The 26,662-nt window shown below is 38.0% G+C and overlaps 1 protein-coding gene across 4 annotated transcripts in view; it reads left to right on the plus strand.

Moving 5' to 3' along the window:
- The window catches only part of RADX (RPA1 related single stranded DNA binding protein, X-linked), a 34,453-nt gene that overhangs the window by 2,053 nt on the left and 5,738 nt on the right, over positions 1–26,662 (plus strand). For 2 of the 4 annotated variants that reach the window (XM_077826234.1, XM_077826236.1), the window contains exons 2-12: positions 11–153; positions 4,363–4,555; positions 8,081–8,189; positions 8,403–8,494; positions 8,583–8,705; positions 11,881–11,988; positions 13,740–13,907; positions 14,557–14,711; positions 15,235–15,452; positions 19,002–19,081; positions 21,997–22,296. In XM_077826234.1, the coding sequence (XP_077682360.1) occupies positions 11–153; positions 4,363–4,555; positions 8,081–8,189; positions 8,403–8,494; positions 8,583–8,705; positions 11,881–11,988; positions 13,740–13,907; positions 14,557–14,711; positions 15,235–15,452; positions 19,002–19,081; positions 21,997–22,296 (1,689 nt within the window). The remainder of the gene's footprint in view (positions 1–10; positions 154–4,362; positions 4,556–8,080; positions 8,190–8,402; positions 8,495–8,582; positions 8,706–11,880; positions 11,989–13,739; positions 13,908–14,556; positions 14,712–15,234; positions 15,453–19,001; positions 19,082–21,996; positions 22,297–26,662) is intronic. The other 2 variants (XM_077826235.1, XM_077826237.1) reach the window with 2 other exon arrangements.

Raw genomic sequence — 26,662 nt, forward strand, 5'->3', positions numbered from 1 at the left:
TTTTCACTAGTATCCAAATTAACTTCTCTTGGTCATCTGGAAATGAACTGGAGGAGCAGAATACACTTCAGTCCATTGCTTGTGAGAATCTTGCATAAGGCTAGACTAAGGTACTATGGGAAACCTGACAAAAAACTGGATATACCGTATCAGGTAGGGGGGAAAAATCCAATTTGTCTGAGTAGTTCTGAGGTGTGCAGATCTTATTTCCATACCGTAAGGGTACAGCCAAGGGTCCTACAGTCAGCAACAAATAAACCCTAAAATTGTTTCAATTGTAAAAGCTTAACCATTTAAAAGTATGAAAATGATAAATCCCATATGTGTATATGTGACTGATCCCAGTTACTATAGAACTTCATGGTGTTAGAACAGTGTCAGTGTTGTTTTTTTAATTGTTTGTCTTAATCTCAAACTGAATTTTTCTTGGTAACTATATCATAAAGAGAAAAGGAGTACTAGTGGCACCTTAGACTAACCAATTTATTTGAGCATAAGCTTTTGTGAGCTACAGCTGAGAGTTAAGGTGGTTGTGGTTAGGGTTGTTGATTAATGGCAGTTAACTCACACGAGTAACTCAAATATTAATCACTATTTAAAAAATTAATCGCGAGTAATCGCACTTATAACCGTAGAGTAGCAATTGAAATTTATTAAATATTTTGGATGTTTTTCTACATTTTCAAATATATTGATTTCTTTTACAATACGGAATACAAAGTATATATTGCTCACTTTATATTATTTTTATTACAAATATTTGCACTGTAAAAATGAAAAATAGTATTTTTCAATTCACCTTATACAAGAACGATAGTGCAATCTCTTTATTGTGAAAAGTGTAACTTACAAATGTAGATTTTTTTGTTTGTTTTTCAGTGCAGTTATGGACCAATGTAAAATTTTAGAGCCTACAAGTACACTCAGTCCTGCTTCTTGTTCAGCCAATCGCTAAGACAAACAAGTTTGTTTACATTTACGGGAGATACTGCTGCCTGCTTCTTATTTACAATGTCACCTGAAAGTGAGAACAGGCATTCGCATGGCAATTCTGTAGCCGGCCTTGCAAGGTATTTACGTGCCAGATATTGCTAAACATTCATATGCCCATTCATGCTTTGGCCACCATTCCAAAGGACGTGCTTCCATGCTGCTGCTGATCGGATTTAAAAAAAAAAAGTGTTAATTAAATTTGTGACTGAACTCATTGAGGGAGAATTGTATGTCTCCTGTTCTGTTTTACCCACAATCTACCATATATTTCATGTTATAGCAGTCTCGGATGATGACCCAGCACATGTTCGTTTTAAGAACACTTCAGCTGCAGATTTGACAAAACGCAAAGAAGGTACCTTTGTGAGATTTCTAAAAATAGCTACAGCACTCAACCCAAGGTTTAAGACTCTGAAGTGCTGTCTAAAATTTGAGAGGGACGAGGGTGTGGCGCATGCTTTCAGAAGTATTAAAAGAGCAACACTCTGATGCGGAAACTACAGAACCCGAATCACCAAAAAAAGAAAATCAACCTTCTGCTGGTGGCATCTGACTCAGATGATGAAAATGAACATGCTTTGGTCCTCTCTGCTTTGGATTGTTATCGAGCAGAACCCATCATCAGCATGGACACATGTCCCCTGGAATGGTGGTTGAAGCATGAAGGGACATACAAATCTTTAGCACACCTGGCACGTAAATATCTTGGTACGCCGGCTACAACAGTGCGTACGAACGCCTGTTCTCACTTTCAGGTGACATTGTAAACAAGAAGCCGGCAGCATTATTTCCTGCAAAATGGAAACAAACTTGTTTGTCTGAGTGATTGGCTGAAGTAGGACTGAGTGGACATGTAGGCTCTAAAGCTTTACATTGTTTTATTTTTGAATGCAGTTATTTTTTTTGTACGTAATTCTACATTTGTAAGTTCAACTTTCATGGTAAAGAGATTGCACTACAGTATTTGTATTAGGTGAATTGAAAAATACAATTTCTTTTTTTACAGTACAAATATTTGTAATAAAAAAAGTCAGCACTGTCCACTTTGTATTCTGTGTTTGTAATTGAAATCAACATATTTGAAAATGTAGAAAAACATCTAAACTATTTAAATAAATGGTATTCTATTGTTAGTGCGACTAATCGCGATTAATTTTTTTAATCTCTGGCCAGCCTTAGTGGTAATGTTTGGAAATTTTTACATGTGTACTTTTTTCTTAGAATATACATGTATTTAAACATCATGTACATTACTTTATTTGGTTATTGCTTCCAAATGTTTAGGTGCTTTTATATTGTAATATTAGTTTTTCAAGTGTTTGTTTTTATCATAGAAATCTTGACTTTAAGTTTTAAGGGTTGTTTTTTCAGAGCATGAATTAGGCCTGCATGGATACTTTCAAATGAGCATCAGTACATAACATTTTGCCTGATGATGGGTCTCTACACTCCTATTGTTCTAAGCTGTTGTTCCCCCACCCAGATGAAAAATAAGTCTGGATCTCTTGTTGGTGCTGTATTTCAGCAGACCCAGTCCAGGAGGTGCTCTTAAACTGCTCAGGAACAAGGGTGGAACATCAGTCGCAGTCCTTGGTATGAACTATGGGATCAGTACCTAGAGTTGATTCAAGTGGAGGAGTCAATGGCAGATGAGGAAGAGGAAAGATCCAGCACCACTTGCTCTTTACATCTTTTTTTAATTAATATTCTGCATTTAGGTCATAATGCACTGAAGTCCTCACATAGTGTAAAATGTTATGTGCCTAAAGCTACATGTATTGAATTATTTTTAACACACGTAGATGTGTGCATTATTCTGCATGTAACAAAAATATTCTGGCACATCATAACTTGCCCCAAAGAACTTGCAATCTGAGGACAGATGGACAAGTAATACGGAGGTCAGGGAAAGGGAACCAGAAAAGGAATATTCTGTGCTGATCAACACGATTCGCTATAGGCAGAATGGCAGAAATAGATTTTTAAGAGGGACTTAAAGGGAGAATGTAGGAGCCTTGCAGGTGAGTTCATGGGCAACCATGTGTAGGGGATTGTGTGGAAGAAAGCATAATGATGATTTTTGGAGGCTAACAAATAAGTGGATACAGGTGGAAACATCAGTGGAAAAGAGGTTTGTTCCACTGAGTTGCTGCATTCTGTAAGTATCCTGGAAGATCTGAGAGGCATTATGTGGATTGGGTCACCCGCGCAAACATGGTCCCTGGACAAGGTTTTATCTGAGTAGAGGAGTGGCAGTGGGGAATCATTCAGTGTATGGATTTTTTTGTATGTGTTGAAGTGCATTTGTAGACTTTGCATGCCAGCAGGTTAGAGCTGGAAAAACTTTTTAGGCAATGTTTTCCCAATTTGGCATATGAAGATTTCCCTGTGAAAAGGGTTCACATAAAGTTTTCTGTCAGAATATTTTGTTCACAAAATTTCCACATGAAGGGGGTTCTTACACAATTTTATATATTAGTTTTGATGACAGAATACCCCTCTGCTAGTAATATTTTTTTTTCTTGAAAACTAGCCCACACACAATATTATGACCCATGCTGTTTACCAAATGATTCCTGAGTTATAACTTGACAGTTTTTAATAGAGGTTCTTTATACTGGCATTTTGAAGTGTTATCTTCTTTAAAAAAAACTTCTGGGTTTTTTTCCCCCCCTATTTGAAGGGTTACCTTAACATTGTGAGAAATGTGAACATTTTCACTATAGGAGGTAGGGGAGGAGAGTGGGAGAGGCTCAAAATTACCCTTCTAATAGAGCTCTGGAGGGAGAAGCACTCTGCTAATTATGATTTATTATTATGTATTTATTTGAAAAAACTGGTGAAGATCCCACATAAGTAGCAAACTGTGAGTTTGACCCTGCAAAGACTAAACATGCAAGTATCTTTAAGAATGTGAGTACTCCCACTGATGTCAATAGGGACTACTTGTGCATAAATCTTTGCAGGATTGAGATCAATAGAGAAGTGAGATTCCCTGATGAGCTAGTAATACAATTCTAGCTTGGTTGCTTCATTTCTTTTCCTGTAGTCCTACAGCTCAGGCCCATAATATTTTCTCAAGGTTTATATTGTGAAACTGATTCATGGCATTTTCACGGCACTTAGAAATGCTGAACAGGAGCAGCTACATAATTGGGACTGTGATGCAGGAAAATATAGGATTCTTGCACTCCCATGTTTGAATTTAAGCTTGTGGAGCATACCATGGCTTCAAGTTTTTAATGAGTATCAAAACTACTAGGGAAATTACTGTTAATTGGGCAGGCATTTTAATAGTTATGCAAAAAGAAGAACATTTGTTATCTATGTAGTTAAAGGTCAAACACATGTTTGGTTTTTCTTTTCTAGGCTTATTTTGAAGTTGCTGATAGTTCAGGCATGATGTCGATGGTTTTGTGGAATTCTTTATGTCCTGAGTGGTATAACAGTATGAAGATTGGTACAGTACTTCTGCTTGAACAGTATGGTATCAAAACCAGTTATCCATTTAAAACACAGCCAACACCAGGGGATTCGCAGATGAAGAGATTTACTACGATTGGTTAAGTATTCCAGAAATCTGATTTCAAGTATTGCTGTTAAAAAGTTAGAAAATACCATTTCAGCTGACCAGTTACAAGAGCTACAGTGAAATTACGTGGCCTTTCAATAGATTTACCTTCAGTTCCCATTTAAAGGCAGGTGAAATACACAGTCCATTTTTGGGATGATGTTAGTATGGTCAGCGAGAGCAGTGGGTCTTGGCGCTTCACCCACTTGAAATGAATGAGGTAATGCATACCTCTCACAGCTGTTGTTTCAGGCTGTCTGCACACTGGGGTAGATATTCCTGCTTTGGTTACACTTGGGTCATGTTGACAAGTTTTTTTTTCCCTCCACAACCATTAGATGAAAAACTATCATTTTTTTGTAAATGAAAGCTGAGTCTGATATGATCACATAATTCCAAGTGTTGGAGCCCTAGGTACAGGGCTCTAGTGCCTATGTCTTAATTTGACCTTCCTTCCAAATTAGTGTCACAAACAAATGTAATTAATGTACTATTTCCATCCTCATCCGGATCATTCAAGGTGGGATCTAAGAGTCACATCCTGTAACAATCCATACTGGTGCCCATGTGGCGCCCCACTGAAGTAAAAGTTTGGTGCTTTATGATCTCATTTTACATTAATGATTGCTACCAGGTGCACTAAACAAAGTATCATGGTCCTTGATGTACTGATTCCTCAACACAGAGGAAAGGGGCTTCCTTTCTGCTGTTGGAGGGTGTGACAGAGCCAAGGCAGCCCTAATACAGGAACGCTAATGCCTTATTGCAAGACAGTGGCCTCCCCATAACAGGCCTTGTCACCAACACTTCTTTCTCCCTGAATATGGACTCCCCTTCCTTACGTACTCATATTCTGAATTAAACAGCAATCAGAAAAGCCATTTCCTTGACACACACAAAAATACATATCTTTGGGTGTTGGTGTATACATCTCCTTTTCTTCTTAGTAATGACAGTTTTGCTAAAGTAGTCACTACAGTGCATGAAAATAGACAATGTGCTGCACTGCTCAAAGCCATGTGTTCTGTCTCATGCATTTTGCTTTAAACCCTGTACTTAGCATCTGAAGTGTTTATGATGAGTTGGCAGGGGAGAGAAATGTTTTGCCAGGCAGGGAGACTTGGGGGGAAGACAGAAATGAAAACTGTTAATGCTTACAAGCCAGCATAACAGTAATTATACTTGCCACAGACCTGCCTGCAGCAAAGAGGCGCTGTCAGATATGCTAGTCTGAGACTCCTTTTTGTGTAAACAAAAATCACTCAAATTTTTAACGCTTATAGAAATCTTCAGTTTGGTGTCACCACACCATTTATTGGGGTATCAGTGGTGATGAGATTAAAAACAACTTGGGAAGTAAGGCTACATATAATATAGGCTAATAGTTGCACAATGCAAGAATAAAATTGTAACTCAATAATGAAGTGTCATGGGGCATCTGCAGACTATAGTTGTAGTTTGTTTTTAAAAAAAAAACAAAACTATTTTTCTCTTATCCAAAATGTGTACGTTATTCTGTATATTTCTCTTTTTGACAAGTAGCTCAAACACTTTTCCCTGGCGTACACGTAACAAAAAAAAAATTATATATGTGTTGATGGATGAGCTATATTCATGGATGTTGTAAAAAGACAGTGGTGTTGTAGACTGCAAGAATATAGAAAAATTCTGTAGGACAACAGCTATCCATTTTATATAACTATTTCAGCATGCACTTGCTCTGTATTTTCAGAATGACATTAAAAGTGAGATGCTGTTTCAGTAAATTGTCTCAGATGGTATAAAAAAATAAAATGTATAAACAAAGGCTTGATTTAAATACTTTGTCAGCCACAAATCCTGCTATAGGATATTTATTTATTATAGAACATGCACATACTGTGAGTGCCCTTCCAATAGTTAATTGAAACACAATAATCGACAGTTACATTGAACTGCTAAAATCACTGACCATTGAAATAATACACTTATAGTCCGTTATATCCCATCTTCTAAATAACCAAATATTCTCTCCTGTCCTCATTCTCAGATTCCCAAAAATGAGTCTGTGTGTCTGAAAGATTAAAAAAAGCCAGGTTTTGTCAGACCATGGGGAAAAATGCATCCCATAGTTGAGGGACCTTCGCAAAGAATATCCCGATAGCAACTTTCTATATTCTATCAAGTGAGCGCTAGCTTGTGTTCCTCTGCTGGTTGCAACTGTGGTAGTTTAGAGCAAGGACTGTGGTGATTTCTCAGGACCCAAAGCATTTAGGGCTTTAAATGTTAAAACCAACACCTTGAATGCCACCCAGTAGTCCAGAGGCAGTGTGTGTATCTTAGTTCAATGAATTTATGTGGTCCTAATGAACACAGCTCAGTGTGCTTAGCAACAATCTCCAGCATCTGAATGGTCATAAGGTATAGAGTGTATTACAGTAATCTCAAAGTGACAAAGACAGGGATGAGTGCACCAAGCGCAAATGAAACAGCTGATCGTACCACACCGGATGCATTCCCCAAAACTACTGCCTTTTCATCCCAGGGTATAACAATACCTCTAAATTGCCGACCTGAGTTGTTAATAATAACCTCCTGCCACAAATCTATAGAGCTCACATAACTATATAATAATTTGGGTTGCTTGCAAGAATCTAGTAATTCTCTATCTTATCTGGATTAAGCTTCAGCCAAGTAGTCCTCACCCGAGCCCAAATCTCTGGCATACACTATCAGTCACTGTACTGGACCTGCCGAATTGCTTATAATGGAAATATACAACAGAGTTTCTTGATCATAATCGCTTGGAGTCAAATCAGAACTTCCACCACTGGCACTTCAGCTGTCTTCCCTCCTATTTCATCCTTTAAAAGTGTTCTGTAAATTATGGTGATCTTTGAGAGTGTTTAAGAACCTGTCGATAGTGGTTGACAAAAGGTTTTTAAAATATCCAACTGGATCATCAACAGACTACCCCATGGAGGGAGCTGGACAATCCAGCAAGGTTCTTCGTATAATTTGTTACAACCTTTTATGACATCCTTACATTCCTCACTTTATCCATGTAAAAGTGGCAAAGAGTCCTGTGGCACCTTATAGACTAACAGACGTATGGGAGCATAAGCTTTCGTGGGTGAATTTCGTGGTATTCACCCACAAAAGCTTATGTTCCAATACATCTGTTAGTCTATAAGGTGCCACAGGGCTCTTTGCCGCTTTTACAGATCCAGACTAACACGGCTACCCTTCTGATCCTTTTATCCATGTAGTGACCTAAAGTCAGAGACACAAATTTTATTCGTACTTGCAAAAGCAGTGGGCCAAAGTAAGAGTGTTTCATTTATTCAGCAAAAATACCACTTATTCAGACCTAAAGAAGAGCTCTGTGTGGCTTGAAAGCTTGTCTCTCACCAGCAAAAGTTGGTCCAATAAAAGATATTACCTCACCCACCTTGTGTCTCTACCTATTCAGAAAATCAAAGTAAAGGTTTCCTTTGAATACATTTTTATGCTTAAAATGCTATTGTTTTTCCCCAGAAATTAGCCTGAATGTTCGAGATCCTCCAACTAAAATTAACATTATTCCAGAAAAAATGGTTAAACCGGAGTGGAGATTACCTGAAGTTAGATATCGGTTTGTCACAAGGTAAAATAAAGGTTTGTGTTCTGTTACGTGTGGCCTAATGTTTTGCTAATTTTTATTGAATTTTAACTGGGAATATTACAGGAAAACATCCATTATACCTTGTTATGTCTTCCCAACTTTTCTGCTCTGGACACTATTTAGGAATTTTTCAGAGTGATTTAAATTTCAGGTCTTTAAGAATTATCAACCATTTCTCTTTAATTTTGTTTTTAGGTCAGAACTGGATAACTTACCGAACAATCATTCCTGTGATATTATTGGTCTTGTAATATTTGTAGGAAGGGCTGAAAGAACAAGAAAGAGAGGTTTTTATAAAAATTCTTTTCAACATTTATCGAATTATTACAATTTGGTGGAATATTATTTAATTTAAAAAAAATTTTGTCTGTGCAGAATATAGTGAAGATTTTTGGATTCATCGCTGGGCACATGTTGTTGATGGGACATCTGACCAACCATTCATACTGGAATTGTTTGCCACTTCTCAGCCGGATGTATTTGAACATATTCACCCAAGTATTTATCGTACAATAGTCTGACTATTTTATTATTTACTTGTTTATTTCCGTTTACAGTATTTTTCTATCTAGGCATCTTTGCCATGAATTCAAATTATCACTAAAACGTCTCATCCCAACTCAGAAAATAAATGAGCAGTAATGAAAACAGACCCAAACAATGCCTACCTCAGCAAAAGATGGTAGCCCTCATCATAACAGACCTTCCCCAATAACCCAGGTAAATAGATGGGCCTTACAGCATATCCTAAAATTGAGCTGATCTGGCCTATTTTTAACCAAGTTTGAGTGAATTCCAATTTTGAAGCCCCTTGCAGAGAACACCCAGTTGGTAACCCCCTTTCTCAGCTCAAAAGACTCCCCAGCTGTAACTGTGACAGTATAGTACAGGGAAAGGGGCAGCCTCTCAGGTAGGCAAGTCCTAAGCTGTGTAGATCTTTACAGATAAAAACTAATGCCTTAAACTCCACCCAGAAACCAACAGGGATCCAGTAGAGATCACAGAGCACTCATGAGGGGTTCTCAGCATGCTGCACAGGTTAATAAGACTGCTGGATTGTGCATAATCTTTAGTTTCTGAATGAAGCCCAATGTATAAGACATTACGATCTTGAGGTGACTGAGGCACGTATGATGGTATCGGCATCTGCATCCAAAGGAATTGGTCGCAACCTCCTGGACAGATAGAGGTGGAAAAAGGCCTTCCTAGAAACTGCTGCTTTATGAGTGGCTAACAAATGCTGTGAATCAGATTATACTCCCCATATTGTAATGTTTAATATCAAGTATGCAGCTGCGCACCCTCCGTTCAATGGGCCATATATTCTAGTTGCTATCAGCATCTCTATCACCTCAATTTTATCTGCATTGCAGTTCTCATCCATGACCCAATTTTACTTAAACTCTGGCATTTGTCAGAATAGGCTGGGTTCAGTCAGAGAGAGCGTGCTGAGTAACAGGGTGCATGCATTACGTGCTTCTTTGCTAACCCTTCCAAAGGATTCATGTACAGATTGAATGGGAGGGGAGTCATGTTGAAACTGTGGAAATGGACATTTGAGCATAACTAGGGATGATGAGCAATTTCCTAAAACCACCATCTGGGATCTCTCAGCAAGGAAGGAACGGCCCTGTCCACTCAGGGTACTTGGGCCTGATCCAACACCCAATTATGTCATTGGGAGACTTCCTTGACTTAAATGGGCTTTGGAACAGACCCCTAATCACTAGAAAATAGTGCCTTAGTATTTAAGGATAATACTCTGCTCTTTCTCTCTCTCTTATTCTAAATGTTTTTAAACCAATACACATTAAGGCCTGACTTTTCAGTGATGTTGAACACATAAATCCCATTGAAGTGAACAGGTGGTGCAGATGCTCAGCACCTCTGAAAATCAGATATCTAGGTGCATAAATATGGATTTGTGTGCCAAACTTTAGTTTGAAAACTTTGATGTACTTGTACTGAAGTATTAGACTGGTAATAGGATACAAAGCATTTTCATCTTTGAGTTACTAGTTTGTGTATAGAGCAGGTTGAGAAGGACTGTTAATTGGTTTGTGTGAAATGAGTTGGTGGCTTTAATTCAGTTGCTGGCAGATAAGTGTCCACACCAAACACAAAAAAAACACAGTCACAGTTGGTATCCAGATTAGCTGTATCAACAAAGTCCAAGGATTGAATGAACATTAGGAGTTTACTATGCATTCACCCCAACACATTTTTTTCTATGCCAAGGAAGAAACACCTTTGTAGGGCAGCATGGGAAAACTTGCTCATATTGGTTCTGTGGATACAGGGCTTCAGTTTTATGTAAGATTGTATTGGCTTACCTGATATATCTTATTGATGATCTTTTTCCAATTGCTTAGTCAAGATTTTTCAGACACAATCCTAGTCTGTCATTTCTTCATTAAAGATTGTGAACTGTATATTTTTTCAGAGAGTGATGCTATTTCTGTTTAGACCATTGATTGTAACATCTTTTCAGAAGAAATTTTTTTCTCTAGTGTTTGGTACTTGATTTGTTTCTTCCGCTTTGAATGCAGCTGAAATTGACATAACTTTGTTATACTATATCAACTTAAATAACACTTTCTTTCCCATGGCAAAAGTGATTAGTATGTATCACAGAAACATCTGTGATGAGATCACACCTCCAGCCACAGTAGCGTGAAACCTTAAGAATATATGGCGTTACAGGTTGGGAGGAGGGAGAGAAATTAACTACTGTTTCTTGTACTCTGTGTTTTTTGGTTAAGGGGAAATGAGTTTGGAGGGGGAGGATGTTCTGTGATGAAGTTTCGAGGAAAAAACTGGAATGGTATCACAATTAAGCCCCTTTTAACTATCATAGTTGTTTGGCCTTTTTTGCAGAATACTTGAAATATCAAAGTTGAGGAAATCAAATGTAGAATTGTATACGACCATAGTTGCTGTTTTTAATTATTAACACTGATAGATTCCATTGTGTCACATAATGAAGAATTAGTAAGGCTGGCTGGTAGACAAGAAATTCTGTTCTAATGTGGAACAAAAACGAGACCTTTCAGAAAAATTTATGAAAAAACATGAGCAAGGCTGATCCAAGAATAGCCGATAGCCTGGTGCTTAACGCGCTCCATCTGGGATGTGGGAGACCCAGGTTCAAGACCCAGGGAAGTGCCTGAATCACTGGTCTGTAATCAGTCTCTCTATCTCTTTGGCCTTATTAGGATTTAATTATTTATACAAAGTGGAACAGTAGCTCCAACATATATGAGAGAGAGAGAGAGAAACTACTCTGGCACGTAGGAAAGTTTTTTTTAATGCATAGTTTTAATCTGAATGCAAATCTTCATGAGACAAAACATCTGTGATGTTTGAATTGTGAAATATTAACTTAATTGTAGCATGGTTTGCCAAGGCCTGAATCCTGCCAATACTTGTACAAATGTTTAACTTCCATTGAAATCTTATTGCTTTGTTTAACAGCTATGAATCCAATTCCATCCCCAAATTGTGAGCTCTGACAACAAAAGAGTGAAGCATTGACCACATGGTTAAGTTTTTGCAGGATCAAGAGTTAAGATACTTTTTTTTTTTTTTAGTGCATATTTAAAACTACTTTGGTATGGGACAGCTTTGGAATCTTGATATACCAGAAAAAACTGAAATGATTTTTTCTCTCTAGTGACCTATTTGGTGTGCACACAGATGAGAGTGGTGCGGGACATCACTGAGAATACTCCCAGAGCACTTTACCTTACAACTTCAAATGAGAGTCAGATGTTTATTACAGGTAAATAAAATATTATTTTTAAATTAATTTTACATGACAAGTACTGCATGTTATATATTCCTCGATAAATGAGGTATTTCAGCTTGAAGATGTCCATAGTATTTCTAGATACAGAGCAAAAACAATTAGCTTTTAAAGCAGATTCCAACATCACACTGTGGCATACCTTGCATTGCTTCCTTCATTCAGAGATGTTATTTTACCAAAGCGCCACTTCTTAAATCCTCTGGAGAGTCAATAAATTTTATTTTTCCATTTAATAACTTCAGGTTCCTTTTTCTCTCTCTCACTCCCACTCCCAAACAAAATACCCTCATATTTAACTCCTATTGGCCTGATTATAAACTTGAGACCAGTCCAGTTTCAGCATTCATAAATTGGCCTGTCCGGAAAGTGGTTAGGTTTCCTTCCTGTCTACAAGACACGTGCACAAGAAGACAAAAGAAGAAAGAAGGAAAATGAAGTTATTGAGTAAAACTATTAAAACTTCATTGAGCTAATGTCAGATGGACTCTAAACAAGCCATGATGAGAAGATATGAGCTAACTGATATTGAAAGGCAGATCAGGACAGTTATGAGCTGAAAATATTGAGATTGTTACAAAAGTTAGAACACTGCAGTATGGTAACCGAAAGATGTAAGGTGTCTTCCCCTGCTAAATCATCATAGTATATTTTAAGAAATTATAATAATATATCCAGTGTTTGTGCTATTGTTGGGTTGGTCCATATGAAGACTCGTTAATTGCTTCATTACAGACTATTTTAAGAACTTGACACTCCTACATCATATGCAACAAGGAACCTTTATAAAAACTGTAATTCCATCAATTGCTTTTTTCATAGATTCCAGTGTTCCGTTCTATTGCAAAAAGGTCCTGTATAGCTTTTAATCTTAAATTCAGCCCAGTAAACATTCTTCCCCAGACATATCCTTGTTTTACTATCCAGTTTGTTCTTTCTACAGTATTCCTGACATGGTATGTCAGCCCAGACAATGAGTACTGAGTCCCTTTATAGGCAGATGGAAACAAGAAAATACACTTTTATGTCATTATAAAAATATCTGGATGCCTCAACACACTCAGTTGGGTCTGCAGAGGAGCTTCTGATTGGCTGAATCAGGATTAGCCACAAATCTTCCTCTTGACAGAGGTATCTAGTTCTAGATTTCAGTGCTCCCAAATGAAGGACTTCTGATTTTTAGTGTCCTCCTGACTTGCTTCCAGTATGTTAGCTATTCTGCTTTATATCCACCTTGCTCCTAAATCAGAGCATCAGCTAGCATCTCAAAATCATCGGCTGAGACTGTTTTCAGCTCAACAGCCTCTAAATTGGTCTATCTTGCTGCGGACACAGTGGTAACAGGAGAATAGGGTCTCCTTTGATGAGGAAAAGGTAACTTCTTGGTGTGAAATGCTGCTTCTTGCTCATCTTTTTTACACTGTTGTGTGGGACAGAATATAACTAGCTAGTTCTAAAAAGAGTGTTTAACTGTTTTACTACCCAAATGTTAGCATTTAGGGTACCTAAGGGTTTGTGTGTTTAAATCCAAGTGCCATATATAAGGGTCCCATTTCACTTTTTCATAAAGCCACTATTGACTGCTAGAAGGGACATTGTGTTAGCATCTCTGACTTGGCTTTTTGTGCATATTGCTGTATAGTTTTCAAATGTAGCAATTTATAAAAAACAATGATTTAATCTATTTGATCCTTTTATTTCAATACCCAAACCTTTTGTTTTAACAGGGTGGCACAAAGGCCAACCATATACCAGAGATGCCAAAGTGAAAAACTTTATCCAGTGGATTAAAACTCAAAGTGAAGCTGATCAAATGAAGAAAACTGTAATTGGTGGATACTGTCCTTTCCCACCAGCACCAAATACTTTTTTGAAGTATTGTAAAAATAATAAAGGTATCCTGCACCATACCTAATATCCCCATTACATGTGCCTCAGTCTGAGATGTCATCACAAGTATTCAAAATTAGCAACTCTGATTGATTGCTTTGCACCTGGATTATATCAATGGTTAAATACTGGAATGTCCTTCAAGGAACAAGTATTATGTAGCTGCTGAAGATAGACTCTGAACCAAGGCCTCAGCTGGTATAAATTGTCATAGCTCTATTGATGGCACTGAAGTTTTGACAGTTTACGTCAGCAGAGAATCTGCCCCTCTGAATGTATACTCCATAGATGTTCTGTTCTGTACCATCTGCTTCAGCTACATCTTCAATCAGCTTGAAAGTCAGCGTCGTATTGAAGAACATAAGATTTGATAATGATAAAGAACTTCCGCAGTAGTATATTAGGCAGAGCCTTGAATAACTATGATAATTCAGTATTAATTCTGAGCTTGCTGAAAAGCTTTGCTCCCCAAATATTCTGAAAATGAGAGATGAGAAAACAGGAGGATTTAATTACTGAGAATTTCAATTTTAAGACAATCTAAATTTAGCAATAAGGTTCTTTCCAATTATTTTTTATGAATCCAACATTGATACTTTTTAGTAGTTTTCTATTTCTTTAAAACTTAAATTTGTGGGAATTGCTCTTTTGCAGTTGAATCAGTTTTGAAAGCCATAAGCGAAATGGAGAGGGAGATTGAAGACCTGCACTACAGGGAGCACAAGCGCTTTGCTGTTCAGGGGATAATTAGTGCTATAAAATATGTCAGCTATGCAGCTGAAGATGCCTCAGGAGTGGAACCAATTCAGGTACATTGCTTGAGGATTAATAGTATAGCACTTAAGATGCTGCGATCATAATTACAATTGAGATCTCTTGCATTTGAATTCAGAACCCACATACATTGTTTCTTGATTAACTGAATTTACCATTCTGAGTGCAAGAGAAGCATGAAAGTCATAGTTTAACTTTTAAAACTTAATGATTTACTTGTTTTCTGTTACAGTCCTCAATAAAAGTACCTGCTGTATAAAAGTTACTGATCTAAAAACTAATTAAATAGCATAGTTAAAGTAAATTAGGGACTGGGAGAACTGGCTACTTTAATATAACCTGTCACTTTCTAGACAGAGGTGTTTTCTTTTTTTCTTTAAACTTGATTAGAGAGGATTTTCTATAAAGCAAATTTGCTCGACACTATGATGGCGATACCCTAGTCTCAATCTTGTATCCAATTCCTCATAAAGTTATTGGAGGAAAACTAACTAGAGATCAGTCTGATATCTTTTTGAAATTGAAGATGAAATAGCTTTAATTGTTTATCTGTTACAGGAAGATAGAGACCAGTCAGCATCTCAAAAAACTATAAAAATCACTGGTATTTCTAAAGATTGTGTTACGAAAGGGAAAAAGCGAAGCCATCGAAATAAAGAAGCTAACTCCATACTTGATTCACAATGCGCTTCACTGGAACAACAGCAGCATCCACGTATGTTAACCAGAAAGAGTCGAATCAAGAGAAAGATCGAACACCGTACAGAGCCTGAAAAGTAAGCCTGTTGAATAAAGTGTGGTTATATTAATTGTTCCATTTCACTGATCTACTATAGATCTATAGAGTAAGAGTCTTAAAAAGTACCTAAGTGATCTAGCAGTACAAGTCCCATTGAAAGGCAACTGACTGAAACTATAAGCAGCCCAATTAAAAATGGTAATCCTTGTTCCTTATAGACCCAGTCTTGCTCCCATTAGTCAATGAAAGCAGGATTGAAGAAAACACCTTACTGACTAGAACTTTGTAAGCCATGGAAATGATTCTGCAGAAAATCATCCTCCTTAGCTCTTGCTATATTCTTGCAGCTATTATATTAATTCTCAGTCATCTGAACCACTGGTTCTGAGTTTATTTTCTCCAAAAACATAAATTTCATTGGATTGCCATTCTTGATTAAATACTTGTGACATTATCCAGGATACAATCTGTGCAGCCCTCTGCGGATACAAATTGATATCCGTGGATGCGGATAGAAATCGGTATCCGCTGAACCACAGGGCTCTCCTGGGAACCGCAGTGACCAAAAGAGCAGAACGTGGGGCCACCACTCCCAGGAGCCAGCGCCCCGCACTAGCAGCTCCTCCAGCACGGCTGTACAGACCTCAGACAGGAGACACAGTCACGCAAACAGCTGCATGGACGGGGGCGGGGCTGAGGGAGATACAGCTGTACGGGAGGAGCAGTCGGTGTGGGGCACTGGTTCCTGGGAGTGGTGGCCCCACGTTCTGCTCCTTTTGCCGCTCTGGTTCCCAGGAGAGCCCTGCGGTTCAGCAGATACTGATTTCTATCCGCAGATATCCGCATCCACAGATATCAATTTTTATCTGTGCAGGACTCTAACAGTCTGGACTGTTGAATAGCTGTGTCCCCTCAATTCTCCAACCTGGGGTGCCTTTCACACTGTTTCTCTGTGAGAGCAACCACTCCTAATCTGCTCTCACAAAGCCTCCAGAATGTAAATTACTCCCAGCTATACTGAATGAGTGCTATGGCCAGCCTCTCTTGAATAACACTGCAGAGTAACACCAGCAAATTCCCAGTCCCAGACTTTCCCCCAGAAATATGAATATTGTACTGCCCAGCCCTCTATGATATGCACAAATCCTGTTATCTCAAATGGTGTTCCCCAAACACTTCAGTCCAACCACAGAGGTTTAGATAAAACAATAAAACAAGTTTATTAACTACAGAAAGATAGATTTTAAGTGATTACAAGTAGTGAGGCATAAAAGTCAGAATTGGTTACAAAGAAATAAAAGGTAAAACGCATCTAATACCTAACTTAACAAGCTAAGTGAATTCAAAGCAAAAGTCTCTCACCACATGCTTCAGCAGGATTCCTCCTTCAGTCCTAAGCTGTTTCTTTGTTCCTCAGGTGACATGGCTGCCATGGGCAGAGAGAGACGGAGGAATAAGTTGGGGCATCTGTCCCCCATTTTTATACTTTGAGTATTATCTCCAACTGGGGTTCAGGATGCAGAAAATGTGTTGGGATGGGAACCTCCAGCTGTTTCTTTGCCAAGATGTAAATTTCTCCCTCACGCCCTTTTCCCTGCCAAAGAATGGCCACTTAACCAGATGAGGGGTCATTTGATTCTGTTGATACCTGGCTCAGGCATCAGTTTGCCTTTTGTCCCTAAGGAACTGGTTTGTGGCTGCTTTTCTAAACTTGGAACATGTCTCAGTATGTCATACAGTAGAATTTTATAACTTTACATACAATGTTGCCACAGTCGTTTTACCGGGACAAGAATGATCAGCAAATTATGAGTTTCAAATGATACCTCATAAGGCATACTTTGTACAAAATGTATCATAGTCTTGTAAAAGGGGTGAGCATACGGGTACAAACTGTCACAGTACTCCAGCATGCAGACTTGGAAGAAACTCTCACAGCTCTAAATTTCTGCACCGTTGGACCTAGCAAGTGGCATCATGAATGCTTTAAGAATTTTCAGACATGTGGCATTCCACTTGCCCTGATTAAAACAATCAAGTGGACCACAGTGCTTTTTATATACAGGGAGAAGCAGGATCATACCTATTGTGATGAGAAACAAACTCTGGTGTGAGAAGAGTCCCCACAGGAGACATTCCTGGGGATTACCAACCTGTCAGGAAAAGCAAATGCTAAATCATAGAAAGGTTAAGCCGGTGGATTAAAGGGCATACGCAGGTTGTGTTGATCAACTAGCAGTGATCAAATCTTTCTGGAGTTGGGTGACAGTCAAGCTAGATCTCTTTAGACCAGTGGTCTCCAAACTTTTTGAATCGCACACCCCCAGGGCCAGCTCTGGGGAAACAAAAAGAAAATCTGCCTCTGAAGACGGAGTGGGGAGAGCTGAGCTGCCGCCAGCATGCCGGTGGCGCTCCTCCTGCCACGCACCCCCACGGATGGTCTTGCACATCCCACTTTGGAGGCCACTGCTTTAGAGCATAATACTGATGTTCTGAACAAACATTTCTGTGTGTGTTTGTGATGGGAGGATTCTGTGTGCCTTCCAACCCATATCTGTGGTATCAGGAGTCCTGACTAGGGTTAGCAGAAATGAATGTCGGCAGTAGCTACTGCTGTGAGCTGGCAAACGTTCCTCCACGGGTAGTTGTGACGGCACACTCAACCAGGGCACAAACGTCGTCAGTGGCCTTCCTGGCACAATCCAAGAGATCTGTAAGGCCACTACCTGGTCGTCTGTCCACACGTTCGTGTCTCATTATGCATTTACCCAGCAAGCTCAAGATGATGCTGGCTTGACACAGCAGTGCTGCAAGCTGTACAACAGTGAACTCCAAGTTCACTGCCATGGACACTGCTTGTGAGTCACCATGAATGGAATCGACATGAGCTAGGGCTCGAAGAAGAAAAAACTATTACCTACCTTTTCGTAACTGTTGTTCTTGGAACTGTGTTGCTCGTGTACATTCCATTACCCGCCTTCCTGCCCCTCTGTTGTAGTTGCCGCAAGAAGGAACTGAGAGGGCTTAGTATAGAAACCTGTTTATGGGCTATGCGTGGTTCTCAACCCATTTACTATTGTGGGCTGCATATGCAGCTCTTTGTGTTATGTGGGCTGCATCCACAATATACATACTACCTGTATGGCCCTGAGGTTGTTACGTGGGCCGCAGCTATGTGCTGTTTGGGCTGCAAGCAGCCCGTGGGTTGAGAACCGCTGGTCTATGACATTCAGCTCTGTTTCTGCCAGGGCTAGTCGTTTTCAGCAAGTTTCCACTAGAGGGCGAGAAATGCTGTTTTTAACGTAAAACATTTTTCTGTAGATTTCACTGATTCACGTGTCAAGAAATGCATTTAGCCTTGAACTTTGAGAAGGTTTATGCTGAGAAAAATTATTCTAGTTATCTCAAATGTTAATTTCTGAGGTCAATGTCAGAGTGATCCTTATCAATAAAAAGAACTCTTATCAAGGTCTGGAGTTTGTGCTTTAGAAGTTACAGGTTTTTTATAACATAGTCATCAAGCACACACACAATTTTATGTGAAGCTTGAAAACCTCAGAATTAACTGTAATTTTTCCTTTTATAGCTTGCATGAATTTCAGCAAGAAGATTCTGTTCCAAAACAAAATATTTTGACTGAGCCTGACACTTCACAACCCGATAGAGGTATGTGGCTAAATATTTTGTTCGGCTGTGATCATTCCAGTATTTTACAAAAGATGTAGATCTAGACTTTCTCCGCTCAGGCCCAAAGTAGGGGGACAAAGGTGGTAGTATACCACCTTTACATCCCCTGTCCCCACCATCCTTGAGCTGGTTCAGCCCTTAATACAATGTAGAGAAGCCCCAGGACTGTTCTTATTTACATCAAGCTGCAACAGCCTCTAAGGAACCATTCTGGCAACTAGGTATCAGCATCTTTTCCCCCAACACATGCTGGGGTGGCTGTATGAGTGGTAGAACAAACAACTGTATTGCTCTATGCCACTGTGTAAGGAATCCTTAATGTCTCTTTACCTGGCTTTGAGTCCATGTTGCATCTCTGGAGCAGGGCAGAGGACCTCGTCTCTATTTTTGTTGTTGGTGTTGCAGTAGTGGTCCAAATGTGGTAGTGTTTCCAAAGTCAGGAAAGTCTTCCCAGATGATAAGTACATTCTAAAACAAGTCACACTCTGAGGAAAGGTAGTAGCATACAAGCAAGTAATCATGGTGATGAGAGTTACACATCTTATTAGCTACATGTTTGGACTTTTTTTTAAGTTAAACACATTAGAATTTCCCTGTCTTGTTCTTTATCTATATTTGAAAGTTAAATCCAGATGTTTTAAACAGATATTATCTCAAATTATATCTGTTCCTAGTGTGGGCTTCATTTGTAAGTTTACTATCAATATATGTAAACTCTATCTTATTTCATGCGGAATCTGCATTATTGTAATTGTTCATAGTGGGAGCTCACGCAATCAGATGTTCATGATGGCGTTTATATATATTAGACTGGCAAAGAAAGTGTGGTGTCGGCTGCAAAGAGCTCTCTCCAGCCAGCTGGGCTTCAAATACTTACTTTGTTTCCTTTTAAATACCATCATTCTCTTAAACGTGGATTTCAGCATCTCACTTTTCAGTAGCAAAAGGCTGTAACTTCTGCTGTCCTGTCCTAATTTCACATCTGTTTGTGTTGATTCAAATATGAGTGTACAAATAGGACATGCAAATTACAGCCCCAGAATATAAAGAGAGGAAAGTAAGAGAAGGCATGATTGAAGTTTGAGAAGGGGAGGGATATTTAATCCTGGCATTTTTAATCCCAGCAATTTTTAACTTTAATACCACAAAATCCTGCAAATAAGGTCTTAACACTTATTCTAGAGGGTGGCAGTTACCGTATTTTTCTTTCTTCTCTTAATGTAATTATACAGAATATCCCAGTAAAATTTCTTTTCAGCCAGCTATCTTTCTAACCAGATGTGGATGTTTAGTTGCTCAAAATTAAAAATGGCAATAGCATGAAATTTAACACTTGGTATACTGTACCACTGATATAAGGCAGCGCTACCAAAGAGTTGCAGTTCTAACAGCCAGCATTGTTATGGAATGCCTAATAATGTACACTTTCCCAATGATATAACATGCTGCTTATAAATTTAAAAGATTAAAAGCAACTGTTACATAATCAAGCAGCTAAGCTTTTTGTTTTAGCTTTTTGAGATGTCATTGTTTTCAGTTTCATTTGACTCATCTATATTTAATAGTAATTTCCCCCTATCTAATGCATGACCACCTTAATCATCCATATAGTAAACTGAGAGAGTGCTTATGAATGGGGGAGGATGGTGGTTGTAAACTTACTATACACACCAGTTTTGTGAGATAAGTCCTGCTCCATGCTCTGCACAAGGGTTCTCCAGACAGCACTCAAATGCTAGTGCAGTTTCTTAGGCCCACCAGTTTTCCTTACTTTTCACTATAATTCCTTGTGTCTCATCCAATGCAGTAATGCTCGTGTACTCTGCTTGTTTAATGTTCTTCCACTTGGGTGTTGCCATTTCTAGTTTAGCCATATACACCCTGGTGTCTTCAGTTCTTTGGGACAGCTAAAGCTCCGTTGTAATAACTACCGTCGTGCTTCCTGCAAAGCAGTGAGGAAATTTGCACACACAATTCATGTGACTAAATTGGAAATATCAATACAAGTTTTCATAGTATAGTATCAGGATGGGGGCACTATTTGTGGGGTGGGCAAGACAAAATAGGGATAACTGGGGAAAAAAAATAGGCTGGTTACATTTCGGAATGGGCCTAGTGGTAAGCTCACAGAATGGGGACTTGCCTACAAAATTGGAAAAAAATGGTTTCTTTGAAGTTTTTCCAGTTCTTAGTTCACAGGTTACATATAATGGTAGACATAGGGACTTAGTTAGCTACATAACTGGGACTCTGCACAATATACATTATAAGGCAGGGGTTCTCAAACTGGGGGTCGAGACCCATCATGGGGTCGTAAGGTTATTACCGGGGGGGTCATAGCCTCCACCCCCAAACCCTGCTTTGCCTCCAGCATTTTTAATAGTGTTAAAAATGTTCGGGGGGTCACACTCAAAGGTTTGCTTGTGATAGGGGTCACCAGTACAAAAGTTTGAGAACCACTGTTATAAGGTACAGCCAGTAGTCTTCATTGCATGAATATACGTTGTACAGAAGATGGTAAAGAATATCATCATAAAGTACCTGTTTCCTTTTTATACTTCCCGAGTGTTGGTAAAACAAAGTGACTGGGGAGGTGACTGATCCTTATCCACCCAAAAGCAAGCAATGAATGGCACCTTCCAACCAATAATTATTTTTATGAATCCGGTCTTCAAACTGTAGCTGGAAACAACATACAGTATTTACTAACAGTCCAGCCTTAGCTTAATTCTTTATGCATTCTTCGTTTTGATTTTTCCACCTATATTTTCACATTTGACTTTAATATTAATCTATTCATGAAATTTTTGCTTTTCCTAATACATTGGGGGGGGGGGTAGTATGGTTTTGTCTATGCATATTGATCAACTAAATGTTTAATGTATTTATAATAGCAGACAAACAGGGAGTGAGTGATGCACCTGAAATAGAAGAGATGGGAAGAACTTCTCATGATTCATGGCAAAGTGATCTGTGGGTAATGGTGAAAGACAACTTAATAGATCACTTGCATTACTGCACTGTTTTCCCAGAAAGCATCCCACGTAAATTTGATTATATGCTCAAAGAATTCCTTATACAGCAATACAATCTACATCCAGCTGTGCACAATCCAAAAGAATACATAACAAATAAAGAAATTCATGAATTTAAAAGTGCCAGTGGCCCTGGGCACTATGAAGTGACTATACTGGGTAAGTGACAATTAGTACTTTAATTTTTTTTAGGAAGAAATCCTAGCAATGTAAGGTTTGTTAGCATTCTCAATGTTTAACAAAGAACTGTTTAACTTTCTATGAAGTTGAATGGATATTTTAGTATAATTTGGGCATTATGCTAAATTGCTAAGTTAAAAAATGAATGAGGTTCTTTTTATATACAATCTTGTTAAATGTACAGACTGATTTTTTTTTTAAAGGATAATATTAAGGAGGCACCACTCCAAACTCCATAGTTAAGTCTGAGTTGAGTTTTACACTAAAAGCAGGTAGTCTCCAGACTTACAGCACATTTTGAGTACAGCATTAATTTTCTGATGATTTTCAAATTTCCATGTAATTTGAGTTAAGACCTATTTTAAAATTAATTTTAAAGAAAGTTAAAATTTGGCTTTTGGATGTTTCCTTACTTTTTTTTTTTTAAATAGAACAAAAACAAACTGTTCAAAATATCAGTTTGAAAAACAGCATTAAATTTTTGTGGAAAATATCCTGCCCGCCCCCACTCCCACCTCCCCTTTTTTTTTAGCTTAAATTGTGAATTTGAAAGTTGCTTTCTAGCTGTACTTTCTGTGCAGTTAAAATTCACTTAATTCTGGTTTCTCAGCTACATTTGAAGAGACTCGGTTGTAATTAAGTTATTAAAATTTTGTTTTTATGTAACTGTTAGGATTATGGACAAGCATTGTTCGGTAGGTCAGATCATTCTTAAGTGGAGCTATTCTGAAAACAGCAATAACCAATCTCCGCCCTTTTTCTCCAACTATTTTACATGCTGGAGATGTGTTTGTTGAAATGAGTCAGTGGTGTAAAGGGAACTGTACGTATGTTTCAAGAGTACTACTTCAGCCTCATCTGTAACTGGACTGGTTCCAACTGCAGAGTGGATTTGATTTAAATCATGATTTAAATCACTAGTCAGGAAGACTCAATTTAATCATGGGTTTCTACATAAAAGTGCATTTTTTGTTTGTTGTTATAACTTTAATACACATTCTTCACAACGCAGAGATAGATGTAGGTTTCATTTTTAGAAGGTACACACTATACCTTTTTAAGTGATTTGTTTTGAAAACTTTTCAGATTAGTTTTACAGCTATATCAGAAAATAAATAATTGGTTATTTCATTTACCAAAGGTAATTGAAGCAGATATTTATGAAGTCACTAGGAGGTGAACTATCTCCAATTCAGCAGGTTAATATTTGGAGGATTTTCTTGCTGTATTAGGAGGAGAACATCACCACACAGACATTTAAATTGTTTTATTTAACTAAAACAACAACGTTATGTATTCTGGATTTTTTTTCTTCAACAGCAAACATATAATATTGTAACAAAACAAGCATATGAACTTTTGAATCAAGTTTGTTTTTGTTAAAATTGTTTTTAACTAAAATAGTTAAGTGAAATATTTAAAAAAAAAATGAAATAGACTATGTCAGCCAGGTCAACATGAGAAACTTTAAAATATTGGCTTCTGCAGCTGACTCAGTCATCTTCACCTTCATTTTCCTGTTCATTCATAATCTGGAAAAGAAAAACAAGCTTTCCTGCCTTTTCAGGTCCCAAACTATTTCTCAATTTGGAATGAATTAGTCCAAAGGAAGAAAATATTCTTACTACACCAGCAAAAGAAGCTACTGCTGTTAAAAGTGAGATTATCACTTCAACAGTCTCTGAATTCAAGTGCTTAAGTGACTTCTACCAGTTCACTGGTATACCTTTCTTTAAAACATCATCAGCAAATATATATTTCTTGAATGATTCACCCTTAGCTCTGAAGTTTATTATGGTTGGTATTATGGAGGGATGATTGCTGGATGTCCATGTCATAGCCAGCTCCTCTTCTTCAGCAGTTAAGGTTTGACCGTGGTACCGAGTATTGAGAATATTTGCAAGAAAATGAGCTAGAGATAGTGCTTGTCCCATTCATTTTTTTAATGCTTGCAATTTAACTCTGTCGTATATTTCTCTCTTTAAGATCTCACTCCGTTCCTTCCAAATTTCAACAGCATCAGCAATAAAACAGCTATTTCCCTGCATTTTGTTCAAGGCTACAGAAATAGGCTTCAGAGTACTCAGCATGTGTTCAACATTTCTTTTAAGCCCAGTGTTGAGAACTTTTCCATCTATTTTTTCACGATTTTGTTCACAAACTGTCATCAGATTAGGCCAGGTCTTGATATAGGGCTCAAAACAGTCCACTACTGAGTTGCATCGTACATCTTGTAGGAAAGTTAACTTGGTTCCTCCCACTTTTTTCAGAGCAGCTGCTGCAAAGTGGTTGTTATGGAAGTATTTTGCAATTTCAACATTAGCCTTTATTTCTGGAACACTGACGTCTTTTGCTAGGAGGTGCATCAAATGAGCACTGCAACTGTATATTATTAGCTTGGGACTCTCTTCTAAATAATTGCTTCTCATCTTGGATACATTTCCAGCATTGTCTGTTTGAATTTTTTTCAGTTTGTTATAGCTTTTTGTAAGTATTCTGTTGTGTGCGCATTTCCTGATGTGTCAATTGTTTCTGTAAAGAAGACCTTCCCTTCTTCTGTTGTCACACAAGCACATACAACAGGATCATTGTGGACATTGCTCCACCCATCAAGACTCAGGTTAACAATTTTACGCTCTAGACCTTTTGCACACTGCTCAATTTCTCTTTCATATGCTTTATTCAGCAATTTGCCTGCAACATCTGCTCTGTTGGATGGACTGTATTCTGGTCTTAATGACTGAACCATGTTAATGAAGTGGGGGTTCTCAATCATACCGAAAGGAGAGTTTGTTACATAAACAAACTGGGCAATTTTTTCATCAATGACCTCTTTTTGTAATCTGCTAGTTCTTACCACAAACTTTTCTACAGTTGTTTCTGGATGATGGAGATTTTTTTTTCTTTTTGCTTCGGGTGATATACTGTGGCTGTGTGACATACATGATGTGACTGAAACAGTATCATTGGCAGATAACTCTGAAAATATAGAAAATGATGGTGGTCTTGAAGGTGGATAGTCTTCAGAATCCTGTATGTTGAAGATGGATTCTCCTAAACAAAATAAGTCAAGGCAGTTATTTAATTATTATTACCATACTGCTCATTTGGTATTACTCATTGCATTCACTGACAGTACTACTTTAAAGGTGAAATTTTAAAAGGAAGATCTGCCAATTTCAGCTGTTTATTTTTGATCACAACTGCATCTAAAATGATAGTACCATAGAGTAACAACTATATTTTTTGCTCAAACATGAGAATTCAAGAACAGTCCAGAAGGAAGACAGGCAGTCCTTAAGAAAGAAGTATGAAATAAAAGTTTACCAACCTGAAGATCCTGCATGTTCAGACATGTTCCTTTCATCATCTTCAATGCACCTTCCTCCTGAGAAGGAACACTTCTCATGATGTTGTTTCATTTGGGCGACCAGGCCTTGCGTTTCTTCGTTGTACTGTTTGCATTTTGCACGCATGCCTGTCTTACTTAAGGTAGAGGAACTTCATTAAAATATTCGCAAACTGGGTCTCTCTTATGGCCTGCTGCCATTATAGGTTTTCATTTCTAGTGAGAGAATGGTATGGTAGATCTCAAACTAATGAAGGCTGCACTCAGAAAGACCTCAAGACTTCTGGAATATGCTGCTCAAACAGTTTCACTTTTGTTTCTACTGCCTGTCCCTCCCTTCTCACATTTATCTCCAGACTTCTTCTCCTTGTCCAAAACTATTCCACCCCCAACAATTTTCTATTCACTAAACTTTCTGAAACTTTGCACTTTTAGAGAGAGGTAAGGGATTGACTTTGTGTACACAAATTTGCAGAGGGACAATAGAGTTGAGGTCTGTTATTTCTCACCTCTGTATATTTATTTATTTATTTTATTTATTTAAGACATTTTCGCTGTTAACAAGCATGTTATCTCTGGAGATACAAACCCTCAGTTTGAGAACTGCAAAACTAAGCATCTCTAATGGTATCTTCTAGACTGAGCACTGAGTCCCATTGTGTAGATAGGAAGATTAACCTAAATAATCTATACAGACCCCATAAGATTGGGTCCCCCCTAATCCATGAACTATTGGAACTCATTTACAAAACTTTTTCTTAAATATTATGTGAATATATTGTCTCATACTCTAGAATTAGAATTTATAATTCCTATTCCATGATGAGCTATCTATGAGCTATAATGTATCTTTAGATAGGTTTTTTTTCTTGAAAAAGCATTTTATCAAAAAAAATCCAACTTTTGTGATTTTTTTTTTTTAAATCATTGATTTTTATCCACCCTGTCCAACTGTCATTGCTCTGAATCATGGCTGCATGCTAGTAAATTAAGCTA

Source organism: Eretmochelys imbricata, chromosome 9, assembly GCF_965152235.1.
Source record: "Eretmochelys imbricata isolate rEreImb1 chromosome 9, rEreImb1.hap1, whole genome shotgun sequence".
Lineage (NCBI taxonomy): Eukaryota > Metazoa > Chordata > Testudines > Cheloniidae > Eretmochelys > Eretmochelys imbricata.